Genomic DNA, 18,905 nt, shown 5'->3' on the forward strand with positions numbered 1-18,905 from the left:
ATGTCTTTGAATTGCCTTGTTGTTAAAATGTGCTATATAAATAAAATTGCCTTGCCTTGCCTAAAATCCATTTATGGTTATAGCTTTATTAGGCTAATTTAATTGGAAACCTTTTTCCAATTATATCCCCCTTTCATCTACTTACTACTGGACTTCTTGAACTATTATGTCACATACAAAAGCAAGCCACAAACTGGATGCTGAACAATGAAAACATGGAGAACTTTACAGCTCTGTAGCACTCTGGGTCGAAGCCTGGCATGGGACCTGTGGAGAATCCACAGAACACCTATAGGCCAGTTAAGGGCAGATTGAAGTGGAAACATTCAACCCCCAATCTGCATTATCTAGTTTGGTTTTTCCAACTTCAAGAAATTTGATTTTGTGCTATTTCACTGGGGACTAACATGTTTTTTTGAAAGTCCAGTTTTAGTCGTACTAACACAATAAATAGACTTTTTGTAAACATCACATTAATGGACTGAGTGTGGATAAACCTTAAACTTCCAACAACAGTGCTCTGTGGATTTCCAGAGGGCAGAGTGCCCAGAGCACGGACTGTGATCACAGTAATTCACATCTGTTTGTAAAACATCTGTACCCAGCAGCCATAATCCTCCAGAAGGAGCTGTGCATGTTGTTAGGAAAATCAGACGAGTGAGATGTGACAGTGTCTCCGCCTTCGGGTCGGACGCATCGCAAAAAAAATCTTCATGACTCCCAACGTGAAGTTCCGGAGAAAGTATTTACTGAGTCTCTGTTTACATGGAGCAACTTTTTAATTAAATGTGAAGTGGAGAGAAGTTTCCAGAGTCTCTTTCACAGTAAATTAGTTGGTAATAGAAGCACTGAGCCGATCCAGAGGGAGATGTCTTATCGCTAACATCAACAAAGGGAAAAGAGACGAGAGGGTTCAAGATACGAGAGTATGACAGATCAAGTTTATACAATGGATGTGTGGATTCTTCTGAAGCAGGAAATTTCCAGATTTATTTGGGGAGATTTAAAATGGAAAAGAAATGTGGCAGCAATGATGTAGCTACAGCAAACTTAGCAACCACAGAGCGCTTAGATCTACTTCTCCCAGTTGTCCCAATGGATGGGGCAGCTGGGAAATGCACAGCAACATCTATTTTTTGGAGTTGTAGTCTGTCTGTTCTTGTTACCATAAAAAATCTCTCCCCTGTGTTGTCCTTAAAAAAAAGAAAAGAAAAAAGCTTATCAGCCTTCAGAAATGCCGCTGGCTTTGAGTCTCATTTGGTCTCGCTTCCTTCTTCACATTAAATGCAATTTATTGAATAATGAATCTCTCCTGCTCCTTAGACCGTGTGAACTCTGAAAAATTCACTCAGCATTCCCCCCCCCCCCCCCCCCCCAAAAAAAAAAGAGAAAAGAAAATGCCTTTAAGGTCACTCTCTGATCTTGGATGTTCCTCAAATGGAATTTTCTCCACCGTCATAGCAAGAGTACAGGAAGTCAGACGCCTCCGTGCTGCTTAGCGGAAATGTTGGTGCAATCCAGGGCCCAGCCGTACGAGGAGGATGACATCACGGGTATGTGTGTGTGGACATGCTACTTAATCTGGGTGGAAAAAAAAACATGAATAAAAACTCCTCTCGCTGATACATTATTCATGTTTTGTAGCTTCTGGGGGGTTCCACATGAGTGGCCACAGTTAGCGTTAGTGCCGGGGCTCGGACAAACAAGATGCTGCTGAGTTTGCGGGAGGAAGGAGTGTGTGCGTACGTGCACGTCGTGTGTTTGTGTTTGGACAGGGAGGATGAGGCTGCACACAGGGACGCCTGCAGGTTTAAAAATAGAGGAACATTCAGCGAGGAAAGCAGGAAAATGTGGGAATGGAAGGACCCACTTCTGAATCAGCACTAGTTTACTAAAGGGAACACACACACTGATACACAATTTAACATTACAACACACACACAGCTCAAACTGCAGTGCAAATGTAACACATACTTGTCTGGATTTCTGTCTGTTCCCTAGTTGGCTACAGAGCAAACACTTTAAAATACTCAGACAGAGAAGCAATCCTCCTCTGTCCAGGCCAGAGAATAATAAAATAGAACACACACTCTCCACAACTACAACAGAAACAATTCCAAACTCAACACAAGTACCCGAAATATTCAGACTTTATTAACTCCTGCTGCTGTCCTTAAGCTCCTCAAAAGTCAGCAATCCCAGGAGAATACAAGTATGTGTTTATAGATAGTAAGCTATGTAGCTGTGAGCAAATACCCCTCTGTCACCAGATACCCCACCAAGTCCAGACTGGGCCCAACAGGCAAACAGAAGCACTTCCTTTAACACACATACATCTGTGTTTGGGGACCCTTAGAAGAGTCTACCTCCATATAGAAGGGATGAATCTGGAAACACTTGGGGGATATATATCACACATCAGGCACAGCTGCTGGTTTAATCTGCAGAAATCTGGTGACATTGTGCACAGATGTGTATGGAATTCATACGTGAAGACACACAATAATGACGACAGAACTTTGGATTGTGAGTAGATTTCAAATGAAGTGAACCATCTTGTATTGTTTGAATTGGCATTTCAAAAGGTTCAAGGTAGCGTATTGTGTAAGTCAAATTCAAATACTGCAATATTTTTCAACACCATGTGTTGTATGATGATACAACCTCTTAATACAACCTTTTAATGACCTTTAGATTGAAAAGTACTGTAGCTTTCAAAGCTTGAGATATACAGTCATATACTGCTGATTCGTCGGCCGCGTATGAATGTGCATGAAATGGGATTAGTTCATTCTGATGGTCACTTTATATAGAAACCTCTGCCATCAGTGTGTGAATGTGTAGGTGTTACATGCGGTGTAAAAAGCACTTTGAGTAGTCGTAAGAATAGAAAACGATATATGAGCTCAAGTCCATTTACCGTATTTTTAGCCTTTAGCCCTTTTAGGTTTGGTAAAGAATGGTACAAACTGATCTGTGCATTTTAGACAGAGTGCAGGTGTCCAATAATGGGTGCCTAGGACTTCCATATTTGTTGCCATGGTATCGTAACAGACATTGATATTGTATGATTTTTATTAGATGAAGTTTTAAATTGTGGTATTGCGACAACCCTAGTCCATACTAGGACTGTGAATCTTCACTTGTTTCAGTGTTCGATTCGATTAGGCATTGTAGAAATGATTAATTTCTACACCTCTAGTCCAGTCCAAAGTACAATCAACCCTTGATCCTCCTAATCAATGCAACCGTTCTTCAAACTTGCATGCGACGTTGCTTACATTTTTCTATCATAAAGTAAACAGACTCCAGACTGAAGCACAAACATCTGCAGAGGCAAAACGCTTTTCCAACTCCAGTCTTCTGGTGTTTTTGTAAGCCGGAGGCCAATGATATATTGTTTTTTGATGGCTTTATCAAGTATACCTCCTTGGAGATGGAAAACCTTGATAGGCTCAAATGAGCTCATGTTTTTGTGTGCTTGTATACTCCGGACGAGTTTGCACTGATAAAGCAGTTTTCTTTGGAAAGCACAAGAGGGACCTTTGATGACATACTGAACGAGGCTCAATCCACACCCAACTGTATATTGTAAAATTGTAAAGACATGAGCTCCCCCAGGACTCAAAAAGAGTTGGTTTCAGGATCTATTTGGATGCTGATTGGTTGGACAAATGAGCCAATGTTGCACAAGAATTGACCTTCATGATAAACTCAGTTGACCAAAGAGAACAAACAGAAAGCTACAAAGTCAAAATTCCTTTGGTCCATTTTAAAACAGCCGACAAGTGAGTTATTTACAGCAGCAACTTGGTAGATGAAGTTATTAACTGTGGGCCACTTAGCACGTCCAGCAGAGGTGTAGGGATTGAAGTGCATCTCAACTGCGGCTGGTAATGACTGGTATTAATAAAGTCCTTGATTTTGCCACTCAGAGCCAAGTTCTAACTGGCCTATGTATTTTTAAATTTACACTGCTGCTTCTGGCTCAACGTTTCTCTCATCACTGGAGGCCTCTCTACTATAGGATCCACATATTGCATAAGTCGAGCTGAAGAATCTCGAGACGTCTCCACGCTCTGATCACGTGTCCCACTTCAGACAGCCAAAGAGAAAATGGTGTCTTGCGAGGGAGTTGCAAAAGCCAAACAAGATTCAGACGCTTTGAAAAACAAAGTGCTGTCGTGTCAGATCTTTCTTGGGAAATAAACACTTCAATTCACCCCCCACAAAGAATATACACCCTGTCAAGCTGCTAAACAGAAACCAAGAATCTCTGCAGCTCGTTCAGCTGCACATTACACGTCCTCCATTTTTTTCTTTGCTCTACTTTCTTTTTCTTCTGGTTTGCTTTGATGGCAGGGATACAGGTGGATAAACAGCACCAGTCTGGATGCAGCAGGGTGAAAATTAAGCTACTCACACAGGGAGTGAGCGTCCTGTGGCCGCAGAATATCAGCTCATAAGAACGTGAATTTGACACAAGCTGGGATTGGAGACTGTGTTCAGAATAAAACGCACAAAAACTGCTGAGTATATGTTGAAATGACTCATCGACAAGAAACGTCCTTATTTCTTAAATGTTCGAGTCGATGATGTGATGAGATCGTATAAGAGGCCAGGGTCAGGAGAAGTGATGCTGCAGAGATGTACGTGGGTTTTATCAGGAGGTGGGAGTGTGAGACAGAAGAAGTGGCTGTGAAGGAAAGAAGAAGAAGAGAGCTGGAGGAACAGCGAGGAAGAAGAAAAGGCAGGAAGAAATTGAAGAGTAGGAGAGTCCGTGGGTGTTCAATTTTTAAATATCCAGCATTACCACCAGCAGCTGCACTTTGTCCTAGTTTTGCCTTGCAAAAAAAAAAAAACAAGCACGCACTCCTTCTATTTCATCTGAAAAGGAGGCCCCCGTCAAGCTCATGAATAAACACCACTCAACACGAAGCACCACCAAACACAAGCCGCCAAGGAAACAGGGAAACAGTGATCAACCAAAATGATTCTTTCCTTCCTCTCTGCGGTCAATCATACACCCACACTCTGGGCACACTCAGACTCTCCTTGGTGAGACCAGATGCCTTCTTCCCTTGTAACAGTCTCCTCCTCCACCTCCTCCTCTTCAGCCCCCAGTTAGAATTGGCCGAGCTGCTGATCCGTGAAGTGTTGTGGTGTCTGCCAAACCAGGGCATGGTTGTCAATGGCTGGAGTTGTGAGAGAAGCCATTGTTGTTAGTAGAGTTGTTCCAAAAAATGATACTAGTATTGGATACGCCTCAAATGCCGTATTGGTGAGTGCACAAGTCAATGCATCGACCTGATACCATGACATTCAGCCCATCAGAACGTCCACTTGTTTCCTATTCTCTGAAACAGTTGGATTTGTTGTGTAAGTCTGACTGAAATCGTGCCGAGTCAAAGTCAGACTAACACACCTTGATGTTACGGTTGGGGGTCGATTAACTCTTTCGTTCACCTCTATCGGACCCAAACTGGACAAGGCGTGCAATCTCTACAATTCTACAATTCAGTTAGCAGACACTTTTATCCAAAGCGACGTACATCAGAGAGTAAGTACAACACAAGCAAGGATCTAGATTTGATTTGAGTCTGATTGGACACACAGGTGCTGACAGGAAGTGACCAGAGGCAAAGCACAACATTGAGGGCAGTTCTTGAGAGCTCTAATCAGTATAGAAACCATCTTATAAGTCGTCATTATCAAACAAAAACCATCGTCATTACCATCATCATCATCAATAATATGGAGACCATCATCATTAAGTTAGTAGGTATTCATGAAAGAGCTGGGTCTTTAGCTTTTTCTTAAAGGTGCAGAGGGACTCTGCAGATCCAATGGAGTTTGGAAGTTCATTCCACCACCAGGGGGCGACAGAGGAGAAGAGTCTAGTCAGTGTCTTAGGACCCTGTTGTGAACATTCTCAACAGTCCAAGTGTCAGGCTTCAACTCAGAAGTCAAAAAGCGGACATGCTATCAGTGCAAAATCACGTTGTAGTCGGCCTTCTGATATCACCATAAGCTATTGCGCATTGTATTCATTCCAAACGTAAAGCTTTTATGGGGATCGGTGTACTCCTGCATGTTTAAGACTCAATGCGACCCAAATTGGACAAGGCCTTCTATCAATAAATCGATTCTCCCCCGGTGCTTGTTTTCTGGGACAAGTCCACTTAAATGGCCTAATTGAGTTATAACGGTAGCTCGACATACCTGTCCATGTTAAGTCGACGAAGTTGTGTTCTATACAGCAATGAAGTAAGTTTTTTGCTGTCAACTTCCACAACTGCTTTAGGCAAGAATAACACTGCACTGCTGTTTAAGAGATTCATCTAGTATACAAGCAAGACTTTAGAACAATGATAGTCCCCTGTGTCAAAATTATAATAATATGTAGATTTTGATGGCCAACTCAAACCCATTGGAAAGCCGCCTCAGGAAGAGTCAGAGTTGATAAAGAGGAGCAGAACATGCGGCAGTAAATGGGGGAAGCATATGGGCAGGCTGCAGTGTCAACAAGGCACAAGCATTTCCTCTGGAAGGAGAGCAAACTGGAGCACAATAGGACCCCCTTTGGTGCGCCCGAGGGCAGCCCCAACTTTCACATCCAAAGAGTGGAAGTCAAACCGAGCCATAAAGCACGATGACGGACCAGACGGGGGGAAAAGAGCCCTTCCATCAGCCTGCCAGATCTCCCCCCAAACAAAAACCTCTTTCTCTCCTTGAAGCCTTGGCCCCTTAAACATTGAGCCATGCACACATTCTTTAGTGACATAATGCTTTTTTAAGCTATTGCCCTCTTCAACCCCACTACTCCACCACCTCCTCCTCCTCCTCCTCTCAGATTCCCCCCCCGACTCTCGCCAATTACTATTTAAATATGAATACCAGCAGAGGGGTTTGAGTGTTTGTTTTCGCTCCTGTGGTGGTTAGAAGTAAAGGAGGGAGGTCACCGTGCGAGGCTGACGTCAACGATCTCCCGTCTCATTGATGTGCCGTCGGTAGGTGTTTGCTAAACGACCTCTTGGGGCCATTAAACCTGCCATAAAAAGAAAGTAGCAACCCACCCCCCCTCCCCCCACGGTGGAGCTGCTGCAACGCCTCGAGGGAGTCACAGCGCTCGCAGGAGGCGAGGTTCATCCAACGCTGCTGGAATACGCTCTGGAAGGAAATCTTTTTTAACAATGAGCTCCGCAGTGTGTGCATGTGTTCGGCTCCAAAGTGTGTCAGTGTCTGCAGCAGATGTAGGCCAGAGTTTCAGCCCACTGCCCCTCACTGATGAGATAACTGTGGTCAGGTGCTCCACAGACCAAGGGAGTGCAGAGTCATCCTGGAAGAGGGGCAAATCCCCCAGAGAACTAGGACCAGAAGCAACCCCTCCCCCCTGCACACTCTTTAAACACACATACACCCTGACCTCTCACGCACTAACAAACCCGGAGCTCCACAGTTTAGTAGAGGAGAGATAACAGGAATATAACTGCAGCTTAATTCACTCACAGTGAAACCACTTGACTGATCACATGAGGAAGTACGAGTGTTGAATGGAAGAAGAAATGTGTTTTACTCAGATATGGGAACCATGTAAAGAGCTTAATGATATATCCATTTCTTCTTTGTCAGCCCTCGTGAGCATACAACTGCATCATTCTGTTGGTTTTGGTGTGCCAAAAAGAACATCCTAAATTTTAGATTTTGTTTGGTACAACTTGTCGTGATTTTTTTTTACCATGTTGACTGCCAAAATCAGGCATGGAGATTATAGTATTTCTAAAACTGCAAAAACAGAATTGTTGACTCCCAGTTATGAGCACCAAAATGAACCATTAGAAAGTTGGTGATACTGCTGAAAAGTTGCCTATTTTCACCATGAGCAGCAACGGAGAAGCATCTGTATTCATGGGGATTATTGTTTTTGGCAACTTGAAAATGTAAGTACAGCATGCTCTCTACTTTTGTTACTCTACTCCAACTCCTGAGGGAAATATCTGGCACTTGCACCTTTGTTTACCTGGTAGCTGTTCACTTATTCCTGTTTTCCTTTTGCTGTGAATTAGGTTTCAATGTAGGGCCAAAAGTAAATCATTTTTTTATGATTGAATGAACTTTCTATGAACCTATGAGACTATAAAAAGGTCAGAAAGTTGGGAAAATGTGTATCAAAACTGACATCTTCAATTGTCATACCAAAGTTTCAAAACCTGAAAAATCTTCATTGAATATAATAAATGAAGAAGAAAGTACCTGATCCTAAGAGTTAAGAATAAGGAAGTGCAAACATGTGAAGTTGGTTTCAGATGAATATTTTCCTCATAGCTTAGTGACACCATTTACAGAGTTAGCAACAAAGTGTGTTCTCATAAAACATGAGGAAACTTCAGTGCACTCAATTTAAGCGTTCATCAAGGAGTCAAATATCTTTCGACTGCCTGATTGAAGGCTTGATGTCATGACACGTAGGAGTTTGCTTTCATGTTCATGCCATCACAGTAAAAGTTGTTTTAACTGCTTGAAGAGAGTGTCTTTTATTGTTTTATGACTGCATGGATCCCACTCCAAAGAGAAACCTCAAACTAACACACACACTAAGCGTTCCTTTCTGTGTGACTTCTCAGCTCTGGTTTGGAGCCAAAGTCAGACACTCATGAGTACAATTCTACAATTCACTTAGCAGACGCTTTTCTCCAAAGCGACGTACATCAGAGAGTAAGAACAACACAAGCAAGGATCTAGAAAAAAGGGAACAATGTCAGTAAGAGCAAACGATCAGCTTTGAGTCTGATTGGACACACAGGTGCTGACAGGAAGTGACCAGAGACAAAGCACAACATTGAGGGCAGTTCTTGAGAGCTCTAATCAGTATAGAAACCATATTATAAGTCGTCGTTATCAAACAAAAACCATCGTCATTACCATCATCATCATCAATAATATGGAGACCATCATCATTAAGTTAGTAGGTATTCATGAAAGAGCTGGGTCTTTAGCTTTTTCTTAAAGGTGCAGAGGGACTCTGAGTAAAAACAAAGGACATGGCAACAATGGAATCCAAGTGTGCCAGCGGCAAAACACTGAAGCAGCTGAACATGTGAACATCCAAGCAGGGACTGTGCCTTCAGACCGTTGCCCCCCCCCCCCCCCCCCTTGTCTCAGCTTTGCCCTGTGCCACACAGAGTTGTTTTTTCTCTTCGATGCAGATGTCAGAGCCACATCCTTCCCCTTCAACCATCCCTGCAGAGAGTTTAATAAGGAGCCAATCACGCGTCCGTTCTGATCATCACTCCCCGCCTCAGTCAGTCGACGCACCTGTCGACTTTAATTGAGTTTACGGGGGGAACCAATGGGATTCTTTCACTGTCAGGGCCTTTTTAAAAAACTTTCTACATCACTGCATCCAGCAAGAGAGAGAGAGAGAGAGACAGAGAGACAGAGAGAGAGAGAGAGAGACAGAGAGACAGAGAGAGAGACAGAGAGAGAGAGAGACAAGAGAGATGGGGCTTTACAACTTTTTACTACAGAGCGCTCGTGTGTTTCTCGTTAATCCATCCCTCTGAAACATTTCCTGCAGTCCTGGGAAGGAAAAGCATTTTGATGCCTTTTTATTCCTCGCTCTTTCAATTAGCGTTACCACAACACAAGAAGCCTACTGAGTGACCAGTCTGCCCCCCCCCCCCCCCCCCCTCTTTCTCCAGGGTGGGAGTGAGCAGCTTTTAATAGAGGAAATGATTCCAGGGGCCGGCCCACTGCTGCGCTAATACCCTCATTGATTTTCATTTTGGGGGGAACCCTCCCAGCTGATCAATCTCTTGAACTTGCCAGCAGCGAGCCTGGAGGGGGGAGGGGGGGAGGGGGGGGCAGGATGGTTTTCACTGTCTGATCCAAAGTGTGTGTGTGTGCATGCTGAGTTCATGTCCAACCAATTGTTTTTTTTGTTTTTTTCCCCCAACTCTTCCCCTCCGCCTCTTCCCGCTGTTCCTCCAGCGCCACCACCTCTGAGGCCGGGGGGGGGGGGGGGGGGCTTGGCTGTGCGGGTAATCCTTCAATGAATGTGGGTCAGTGAGCTGGGCTTTGCCTTCGTCACTCAGCGGAGGGGACAGACAGAGAGGTCGTGACCCCGGTCATCCTGCGCACACACACACACACACACACGCTCGTGTTCACAGGCCCCACGCACACAAGACAAAAGAGGCAAACAGAAGAGACGCACACACACACACACACACACAAAAACAAAAAGGACATGCATGGATGAGCAGCCACACACAGACCAAAACAAGCAGCAACACAAACAAGTAACACAAATCCAGCTCATCTGAGAGTACAGGACGTGATGAGAACTTTAGAAAAGGATCTGATTGACAGCTGTTCAATCTTTAAACGTTCATATTGAAGTTTTCAGATAAAAAAAAAAAAAAGGGCCAAAAAGTCACTGGTGACGGTGTCTGAAATGTGAATATTTTCAGTTTCTCTATGACAGATAAATCAATATTGATGCACTTTGGAAAACTGATGGACAGATTTTCACTTTTGCAAAAAGAAACGACACAAACCCTCAAAGTCAGAGACCGTGGTGGAGACTCGAGACCAGCCTGTGCCATTACAGAAGGCATGTCCAAATTATTAATAACTTAATAAAGAGAGAGAGGTGACATGTGGGAAAGGAGCCACAGGCCGGACTCAAACCCGGGTCGCCCGCCTGGAAGACCACAGCCTCCACACATTAATTACTTAGAATAACTTAAATATGACTAAATACCTGCAAGACTTAAGTCACTTCCAAATATTAATTTCTTGGAACGTTTTGAGAGACATTTGAAAGTTTTTAACAGTGTAAAAAAAAAAAATCTCCTTCTAAAAGTCTAATGAAACTTTTTTTTTTTTCTCGGTTTCACCTCCAAAAAAAAAGTTAAAATTCACACTATGTTACAAAGTTTTGTGCTTGAAGTTCATCACAAGAAAAACTACGACAGCTGGGAAAATACCGGGGAGCCAAGACAGAAATACTCGCTGTTGACTTCTCTCCTGTGACGGTGACACGGTGACTCGCCCCAGAAAACAGAAAAATGAGGCTGAAACGAGTCAAACACACAAATGAGAGACGATTTGAAAACGAGCAAAGAGAGAGAGTTAAAGGAAGAGAGGATGTGAGATGGATAAACAAGCCTGATAAGATATAACAACAAACAGAGGTTTTATCTAGTTACAGGATTAAATCTGTTTCTTACACACACACACACACACACACCCAGATATCAAAGAGTCCTAATTAAGCTGCTCTGCATTCAAACTTACTATCCCTCACATCATTAACATTCCCCATCACAGGCTCGGCACTTTATCTAAGAGAGAGCAGGCAAATCATGAAATATTCATGATTTATTAATCTGAACACAGAAAAACAAACAATGGCAACCAAGGGAGTGTGACACCCTCTCCTGCCAAACAGCGGCAAAGAAACACGACTGTGTGTTTGTCGCTCGCTTGCTCGCGCACTCCACATCTCCAACGGGAAGCCGCCACCGCGCTGGCATTCAGGTGAGCGCCGCTAATTCCCCACTCATAATGGTGTTTTAGTGAGATAAGGTGGGTGGGGGGGAAGTGTTGCTGGGTTTTCTTCACTTGGCCCTCCGATCTCGCTTCCGAGTGTCAACAAAATGTCAAGCTCTGCGCCGTCATTGAAGAAGAAAAAAAGAACAGAGGGAGATGGAAATGTGGCAGGAAGCCATCAGGAGCCGCATCACATCAGTGTTTCCATGTTGTTAGGATAAAGAGGAGGGAGGAGGTGAAAGTAGGGAAGCAAAAGGAGAGAAGGAAAGGAGAAGTGATAAGCATAAAGGTAGAGGGGGGGGGAGAAATGGTTGCCTTCTACTTCTCAGGCTTTTGAGAGATTTCCTCAAGTGGGAAATTTCCTGCTGATGACACAGTTGTGGAAATGAAACGGCTGCAGCGCTCGGTTGATGTTACTGTTATTGACTCCCAATGGGAGTAAAAAAAAATCCCACTGCACGACGCAATTTTCTAGACTCTCCATTTCTTTTTTATCCCAAGTCACTATTATCACTCAATCTCACACTTCCTTGATCTTCCTCTTCTTCTTCTTGCTCTTGACTGTCTCAGCTCCCCACCGCCCTCTCTTCTTCCCTCTTTTTTTTTTTTTTTTTAAGTCCCCCGGGTGACCTTGAGCGGCAGCTGCCAGTGAAGTAGCTGAAGTACAAAGTCAATATGAGCCAACAAAGCTGGTTAAGTATTAAATGGGGGATGATGACGCTGCTGTTAGCCGGGGAAAAGCTCGACAAAGAGAAACTAAAGGGGAGTACGTGCACTTGGACTTAAATGGAACACTCGATAGTAATGATGGTGTACTTTGATCAGTCGTCTGGTGATATTAGATGAGATTTGATCTGTGCAGGATAATCTACTCTCCAGCGGGGAAAAGGGGGGCACTTACACAACTTACAAGCTCCATTTTAATGTGTGATAAGTATAGCATTGTGTGACATTTTTAGCCGAGTAAGCGTTGACTTCCAAAGAGAAGTCAAAAGAAATGAGAAGTTACGTTTCCTAAAAAAGGGGAAATGTGACAAATCTGATGTAGAAGTCAGAATTAGAACAGGAGACAGGAAAAGGAAGTTTTGCCATCAATGAGGGCAAATCCCACAAAAAAAAAAGACATTTTAAATTGTGGAGCGTTTATTAGCCTCTCTCTGTCTTTTCCCGGGATCATTGTCAAGACGGCCTGAAAGTCAGAGGATAATGTAGCAGAGAATGGGTTCTTTTCATCAGCGCTTGGCCGTGGAAGTCGACGGGACTAACTCCAAGTCAAAGCTGTTTCAGCTATGAAAATCAATTGAATGAGGTGCAGAGGGTGGGGGCTTCTGTGTGCGTTTGTGGGTAGATGGGAGAGTGGGAGATGGTTAAGGGTTTACCTATATACCGGCGGCTCCCACCCTGCCCTCCTGCCGCTGCATTCCTTTAGAAAGCAGCATTCCTCTAAAGGCAGCGGGGTCAAAAGTCAGGCGGACGAGACGAGCTGGATGTAGCAGAGTCCGGCAGCACCGGCCTTTGTGGTGTATATGAATGAGCAGGTAAGGTCAGAGCCTATCATCTCTGAGTTCAAAGAGTTTGCACATTCAGAGAGCATCCAGGTATCTACATATACATTGAACAGAAAAGCCGGCCCGCTTTTTTGGCAGGTCTCCCAATCCAAGCGCTAACAGCTGCTCTGACACGTGTGTGCATTCCTGGATCTGCAGCACAGCGTCCCCGCAAGGCTTCGCCTGTCCGCCCCCAGACTGTGGAAAAGTCAGGACCAACTACACAGGGCCAGTTGCATACAAATCCATTTACCTGAGAGAGCTGACGTCAGGAGTTTTTTATTTTTATTTTTTGTTTTTGCAAAGCGGGCCTGCAACCAAAGGGCTTTAAATTAGATTAAAAAATGAAAAGCATCCAATGTATTAAATTCAAATAGGCTGCTGGATCATAACGGAGGCCAAACTTCTTTAAAGTGTATTGGTTTCACTTTGTTTCCGAATTCTAAAAGTATGCAAGAAATCTCAACGCTTGCAATAACCAGATGAATCCATTCCAAAAACACAAGAAAAAAAGTCATGAATGCTTCACAAAAGACGTGTAAGAATCACTTAGACTAACAGAATAAGAAGCTGCACTGTACACTTGTAAAAAAAAAACACAAAAAAAACCGAATTGGATTTGGTGAGTTTCAGCAGCGACAAAAATCAAACGTATTGACGCTGCCGGAGAAATAGCTAAAAAGCAGCGGTATTGATGGAAATAAATCAGCCGTGGTGAGACAACAGTACAGCGGAAAGAGAGAAGCTCGGTGCGATCAGATGTGTCAATCAGCTGATTACAGCGACAGAGGCTGTTCCCTTAAGACAGGGATACCTCTGGGAAGAAAAAGACAGGCCCGATCCGTTGGGAAACAGAGGCGGGCTGTCCAGAGATGACTGGAATGTCAGATAATGGATGACATATCTCTCCAGGTGACACCGAGCCCAAGGCATCTAGGGAGACAGACTAGAAGAGAATGTGTGTTTGAGAGAGAGAGCAGGGTGGTGGTGGTGGTGGTGGTGGTGGTGGAGGTGGGGGGGGGGTGCGGTTACGAATGGGAAGACAAGTGCATGCTTGTGAAGTTTGGTTAGAGCTCCTTTCTTTTTTTTTGGCATTATAAGTTTGTGTGTTTGAGGTTTTCAAGTTCACTTCAAGTTCAAGAAGTCGCTACCCTTTTTTCAAAGAATGTTCCCTCTCTGCTTTTCCACTTTCCATCCGTCCTTCTTCTAACCTTGACTTCTAGGAACAATGTCGACAAGTGCTGTTATCGCATGCCCGAGTTAATCCAGGCTTTACAAAGGAAAAAAGGATCCACAGGTTCATAAACGCAGATTAAACCGGTGTCACTCACACACACACACACACACACACACACACACACACAGGTGAAGCTGACAGCCCCGGTGCACGACGTAATCCTGCTTTATGCAAACACCAAACACAGCCACCGCCTAAACATACCAAGCATTCAAACACACAGCTGTTGATCCCATGGGGATGGAATCATTAATTACCACCTTGACAAAAAGTGAGATCTCCAAAATTAGCAGTAATCAGCCGTCCCTGGGGGCCGAGTGGAGAAAAAAATGGCACCAACTTCTGGAAGTGAGGGTGATAATTAACCTGTTTTATGTGACGGATTTATCCGCACTAAATCGCACCATTATTCAACCGTCTTACGTAAACTAACCTACACACAACTTTTTTATAGGAGGCAAGCATTTTGTCATGACAAGGTCCCTGTGGCCATGTAACTCATTTAAGAGCAAAAAAAATCTAAAAATTTCCCACGTTAACTTTCGCTTAATTTGCACTAAGTACAGGGTGCAAATTAAACGTGTCAGAGCGTATCGTGGTGGGAGGCTGCGACGCTCTCAAGAAGGAGGAGTGGTTGTGAATTCCTTCATAAGGAAAGGAAGTAGGAAAGGATGGGGGGGGGAGGGTGTCCAGGGAGCTAATAGACTGGTCTAGAGCTCTTTTACAACATGCTTAAAAAGGGAGCAAGGAGGTGGAGTGAAGGGTGAATCACAGTCATGTCGCGGGGGGCATAAAAGGGTTAGTTAACTGCGTGCTTCAGTTTGGGCGCTTTAAAAGGCTCACTGATGGAGTTTTATATGACTTTGATTTATAAGACTATATTTTAACAGTGGAGGTTAAATTATACTCTGTATTGATGGCTGTGTTCATTTGAATGGATCCAGAAATAGCCTACATCTAAACGCATCACGACACAGTTCATCAAAGCGAAAAGTGCTCTGTCATGTTTACCTTTTTATCTGTTAGCCGTTGTTGTTATTAATACACAAAATCTACCTGGTTATAGTTTTAATTTCACTTCCACAAAATCCAGAGTGTAAACGTGCTGTAGTTTCAGGGCTTATCCTCCTTAATTTCTTCTTCTTTGGTATTTTCAATAAATTCATTTGACCCCCTTGCTCACTTCCGGTTTACACTCCTGTAGAGGTGAGTGACATTTTTTTTTATAGCTAGCTTATCCCCTATTTATCACAGTACGAAGTTTGTATTTTTGATTTCCGTAAGTCTTAAAAAGTCTGTCACAACAAACCAATATATTTGATTTAAAAGAGCAGGCACTGAAAAAAAGAGATAAATTTAAGAAAGTGCTGCTAGCCGAAAGTTACAGTGAAAATTAACAAAATTGAAAAAGAATCGAAAAAATCGGAAAAAAAATCGAAAAAAATCGAAAAAATCGAGGGAAGAAAAGGGATTTGTTTCATAAGCTTGTGTTTTTTTATCAGAATTTTATATAAAAACTTACATGAAATAGAGGTTATTTCCCCTCTAACTTCGTCCTAGCTGTAACCCGCTCCATCCTCCGGCAGTTACCTGGTTAGGCTACAAGTGCGCATGCGTGTAGCCGCTAAAAGTCCAAGCAGCAGGTAATGTAAAAGAAACGTGTTTTCCCGATACACCACTTGAGCCAACTGTGTCACTTACTTGTCATACTCGGCGTTGTCCTTGTCACAGCGGGCGTCCTTGTGCTTCTGCCAGTCCTTGCCGTGCTTGCAGGTGGTGAGCAGCACCACGTCCTCCGCGTTGTGGACGTGATGTAAGGCATTCCTGGTGTCCGAGCCGATACCTGTCAGGTAGCGCTTCCCCTTGAACACCAGCATGTACTTTCTGAAAGGCGGGATGGAGTTATACTTGAGGAAGCCCCTCTCTCCCCCGGTCCTCGGGTGCTCTTTGGAGAAGAGGGGGATGGAGACGTCGAAGTTGGGCCTGAAGTTCTCGGTGCTGATGCTGGCTTTGGCCAACATCGCCTGGCCGATGTCGAAGCCCAGGTCTTCCGTGTAGTCCGGCCACGTCCCCGAGTACAAGTTAAATATGAGGTGGTTCCTGCCGTCGTTCCACAGAGGCAGGTTCTGGACCTTGGTTTTCAGGTTGTGGACGTATTGCGGGGACAGCTGGTCCCGGTCCAGAGTGTCCAAGCTCAGGACGAACAGACAAGCCTGCCCGGGGTCCGAGGTGTAAAACCGGGACCCCTCGATGGTGGATAAAATATTCTGATAACTCTCCGAGATCTTCTCCCCCTTCTGCTGCGGGTAAACATAAACTTTGAATCCGTTCTTCTGACACTGGGAGAAGTCGAAGCAGGAGTCCATGCGGCACCGCTTGCCTTTGTAAACACTCGTGTTGACGTCCCTCTTCTGCCGCGGAGATATGTGCAGGTTGTACTCCTCGGTGTCCGTCTGATCCCAGGGCAAGAAAAGGTGTAAAGGGTCCGAGAAGTGGGGCCAGGGCTGCTCGGGCCGGTATCCGTTCCGGCTGCGGTCATGCCGGCTCCTGCTCGCCGCTGGAAGCTGAACCCCTGCGAGGTAGAAGAGAAGCACCAGACATGCACCGGCGGAGAGCAGGATCAGGTAGCGTTTTTTGGCCTGCATGTGTCCTGGGAACAGGGGCGAGTCGTGTAGGAATAAGAAATGCAAAGTAGCCCGAAGTTAGGCTCTCACCAACCCCGGCTACACCGCTCCATCCTCCGGCAGCCTCCACGGATCCCCAACCCCCCTTCTGCGTATTCGGTTCCCAAATCCAGCAATTGATCCAGTGCATGTGGGCGATTTTTCTTTTTTTAATAAAAGTATTTTCCCGTTCGTCCTCTTCTGTAGAGTTTCACCATATCGCACAGTTCTGCCCGGACCCTCTCGGACACAATCACATGCACACGAGTGTCGCTTCCCCTGCGCTTCTTCTCGCCCTCATTCAGCCTGTCTGTGTGGAGCTATTCAGATGGAAAGAAGAGAAAAAACTGTCCGACAGCCGTCTGGGAACTCTCTCTCCCCCCCGGCTGAACAGCGGCAGGGGTCCCCGAGGCTCTCCCAGACGGAGAAAGGAAAAGGTATACCCCGATTTGGATGTTAAACTCGGTTACACATTGACCAGGCTGAGTCAAAAATCCCAGTCGCCGCGCCGGATCCAGATCCAGACGCCTCAAGCTGTAGTCGTTCTATTCCCCGTGTTTTATCACTCCATGGTCCCGTAAGAGAAAGCAAAAAAAAAAAAAAAAAAAGGGGGGAAGGAAGCGTCGTTGTGCAGGGGGACAGATCAGCGGTGCAACTGTAACCTGACGAATCCCTGCATTTCTCTTCTTATTTCTCACAACCTCCCCTCACTGCCTCATACGCGCTTTGCTTTTTTACAATACAAAGCCTCCACAGCGGGCGAAGTTCTCCGGTCGATACGAGGGGGGAAACAGACGCTCACCTCTCACTGAGCAGATAGCCGAAGAAAAAAGGTTCAAAAAGACCGGATTCCTTGATCCTAGTGTCCAATTACCGAGTGCTCAGTTGTTCCGATTGTTAGTCAGTAACATTCCAATCCCGACACGACGGCAGCTGACGTGACGTCCCATCGAAGCGCATGGGCGCCCCCGATTGGTCCGTGTGTAGCAACGGAAGGGGCGGGACTTTGGGAAATGTACCCATTCATAACCGGTGTCCTCCGCATGTGCGAATCATCTAATTGTGAGCCTGGGTTTTGGAAATGAGCCAGCCTCAGTGAAGTGTACACTGACACTAATCAGAAGTTATATTCTATTTGTAATTAGGCTGAGTGGTTTACTGGACCTTCACAATCGCGTATGCATGCTCTCAATCCTGCTGCATCTAATCCTCCACTGGCACTGATTTCATTGTAGCTCCTTCTTCTCATTACTCATTATATTATCAAAACATACACGGTTGTCAAGCACCTTTTTGATTCTGTATTTTTCTACTCTTTTTATTTCTTAAAAACTTTGGTTTGTCAAAAATGAAATAGACAAGTGAACAGAAAAAAATGAAGTGGCTTTAGCTATAACTTTAAACAGATATTCTAAATCTGTTAACCTTCATGTAGAGATATAACAAGAGTCCCAACAAAAACAATATAATATAAAAAAAACATCTTAAATTTTTTAGTGCTTCTGTGCTCTTAAAACTTTGTCCCCCATCGGGCACCCCTGATATCAGAATCATATTTATTGGCCAGGTATGCTTACACACACACACACAAGGAATTTAACTTTGGTGAACTGTGCTCTCTTATGTACAGGTACAACATTAAATATCAACAATAAACATAAGAAAAGACTAATATTTACATGACTAAATATGAAACAGTGCAGTGGTGAATAGTGCATCAAGTAAATACATTTATTAAAGAACAAACTAATACCACAAAGTTAGACTTTTATTTCATAAAAAGTTCAGAAATAATTTGCTGAAGAATTTTGAAATTATTTAAACTGCTGAAAAGTTGTTGATGATTCCTTTTTTTTGATTTTCTGTGTTTCTCAGAGCACAGTATGTTTTTGTTCTAAATAG

The 18,905-nt window shown here is 44.2% G+C and overlaps 1 protein-coding gene across 1 annotated transcript in view; it reads right to left on the reverse strand.

Annotated features, from left to right (window-relative positions):
* Positions 1–17,946, reverse strand: part of ext1b (exostosin glycosyltransferase 1b) — a 128,060-nt gene extending 110,114 nt beyond the window's left edge. The window contains exon 1 of the mRNA XM_065948155.1: positions 16,042–17,946. Coding sequence (XP_065804227.1) covers positions 16,042–16,985 — 944 coding nt within the window. The 5' untranslated portion in view covers positions 16,986–17,946. The remainder of the gene's footprint in view (positions 1–16,041) is intronic.
* Positions 17,947–18,905: the final 959 nt, after the last annotated feature.

Source organism: Labrus bergylta, chromosome 19 (assembly GCF_963930695.1).
Source record: "Labrus bergylta chromosome 19, fLabBer1.1, whole genome shotgun sequence".
Classification (NCBI taxonomy): Eukaryota; Metazoa; Chordata; class Actinopteri; order Labriformes; family Labridae; genus Labrus; species Labrus bergylta.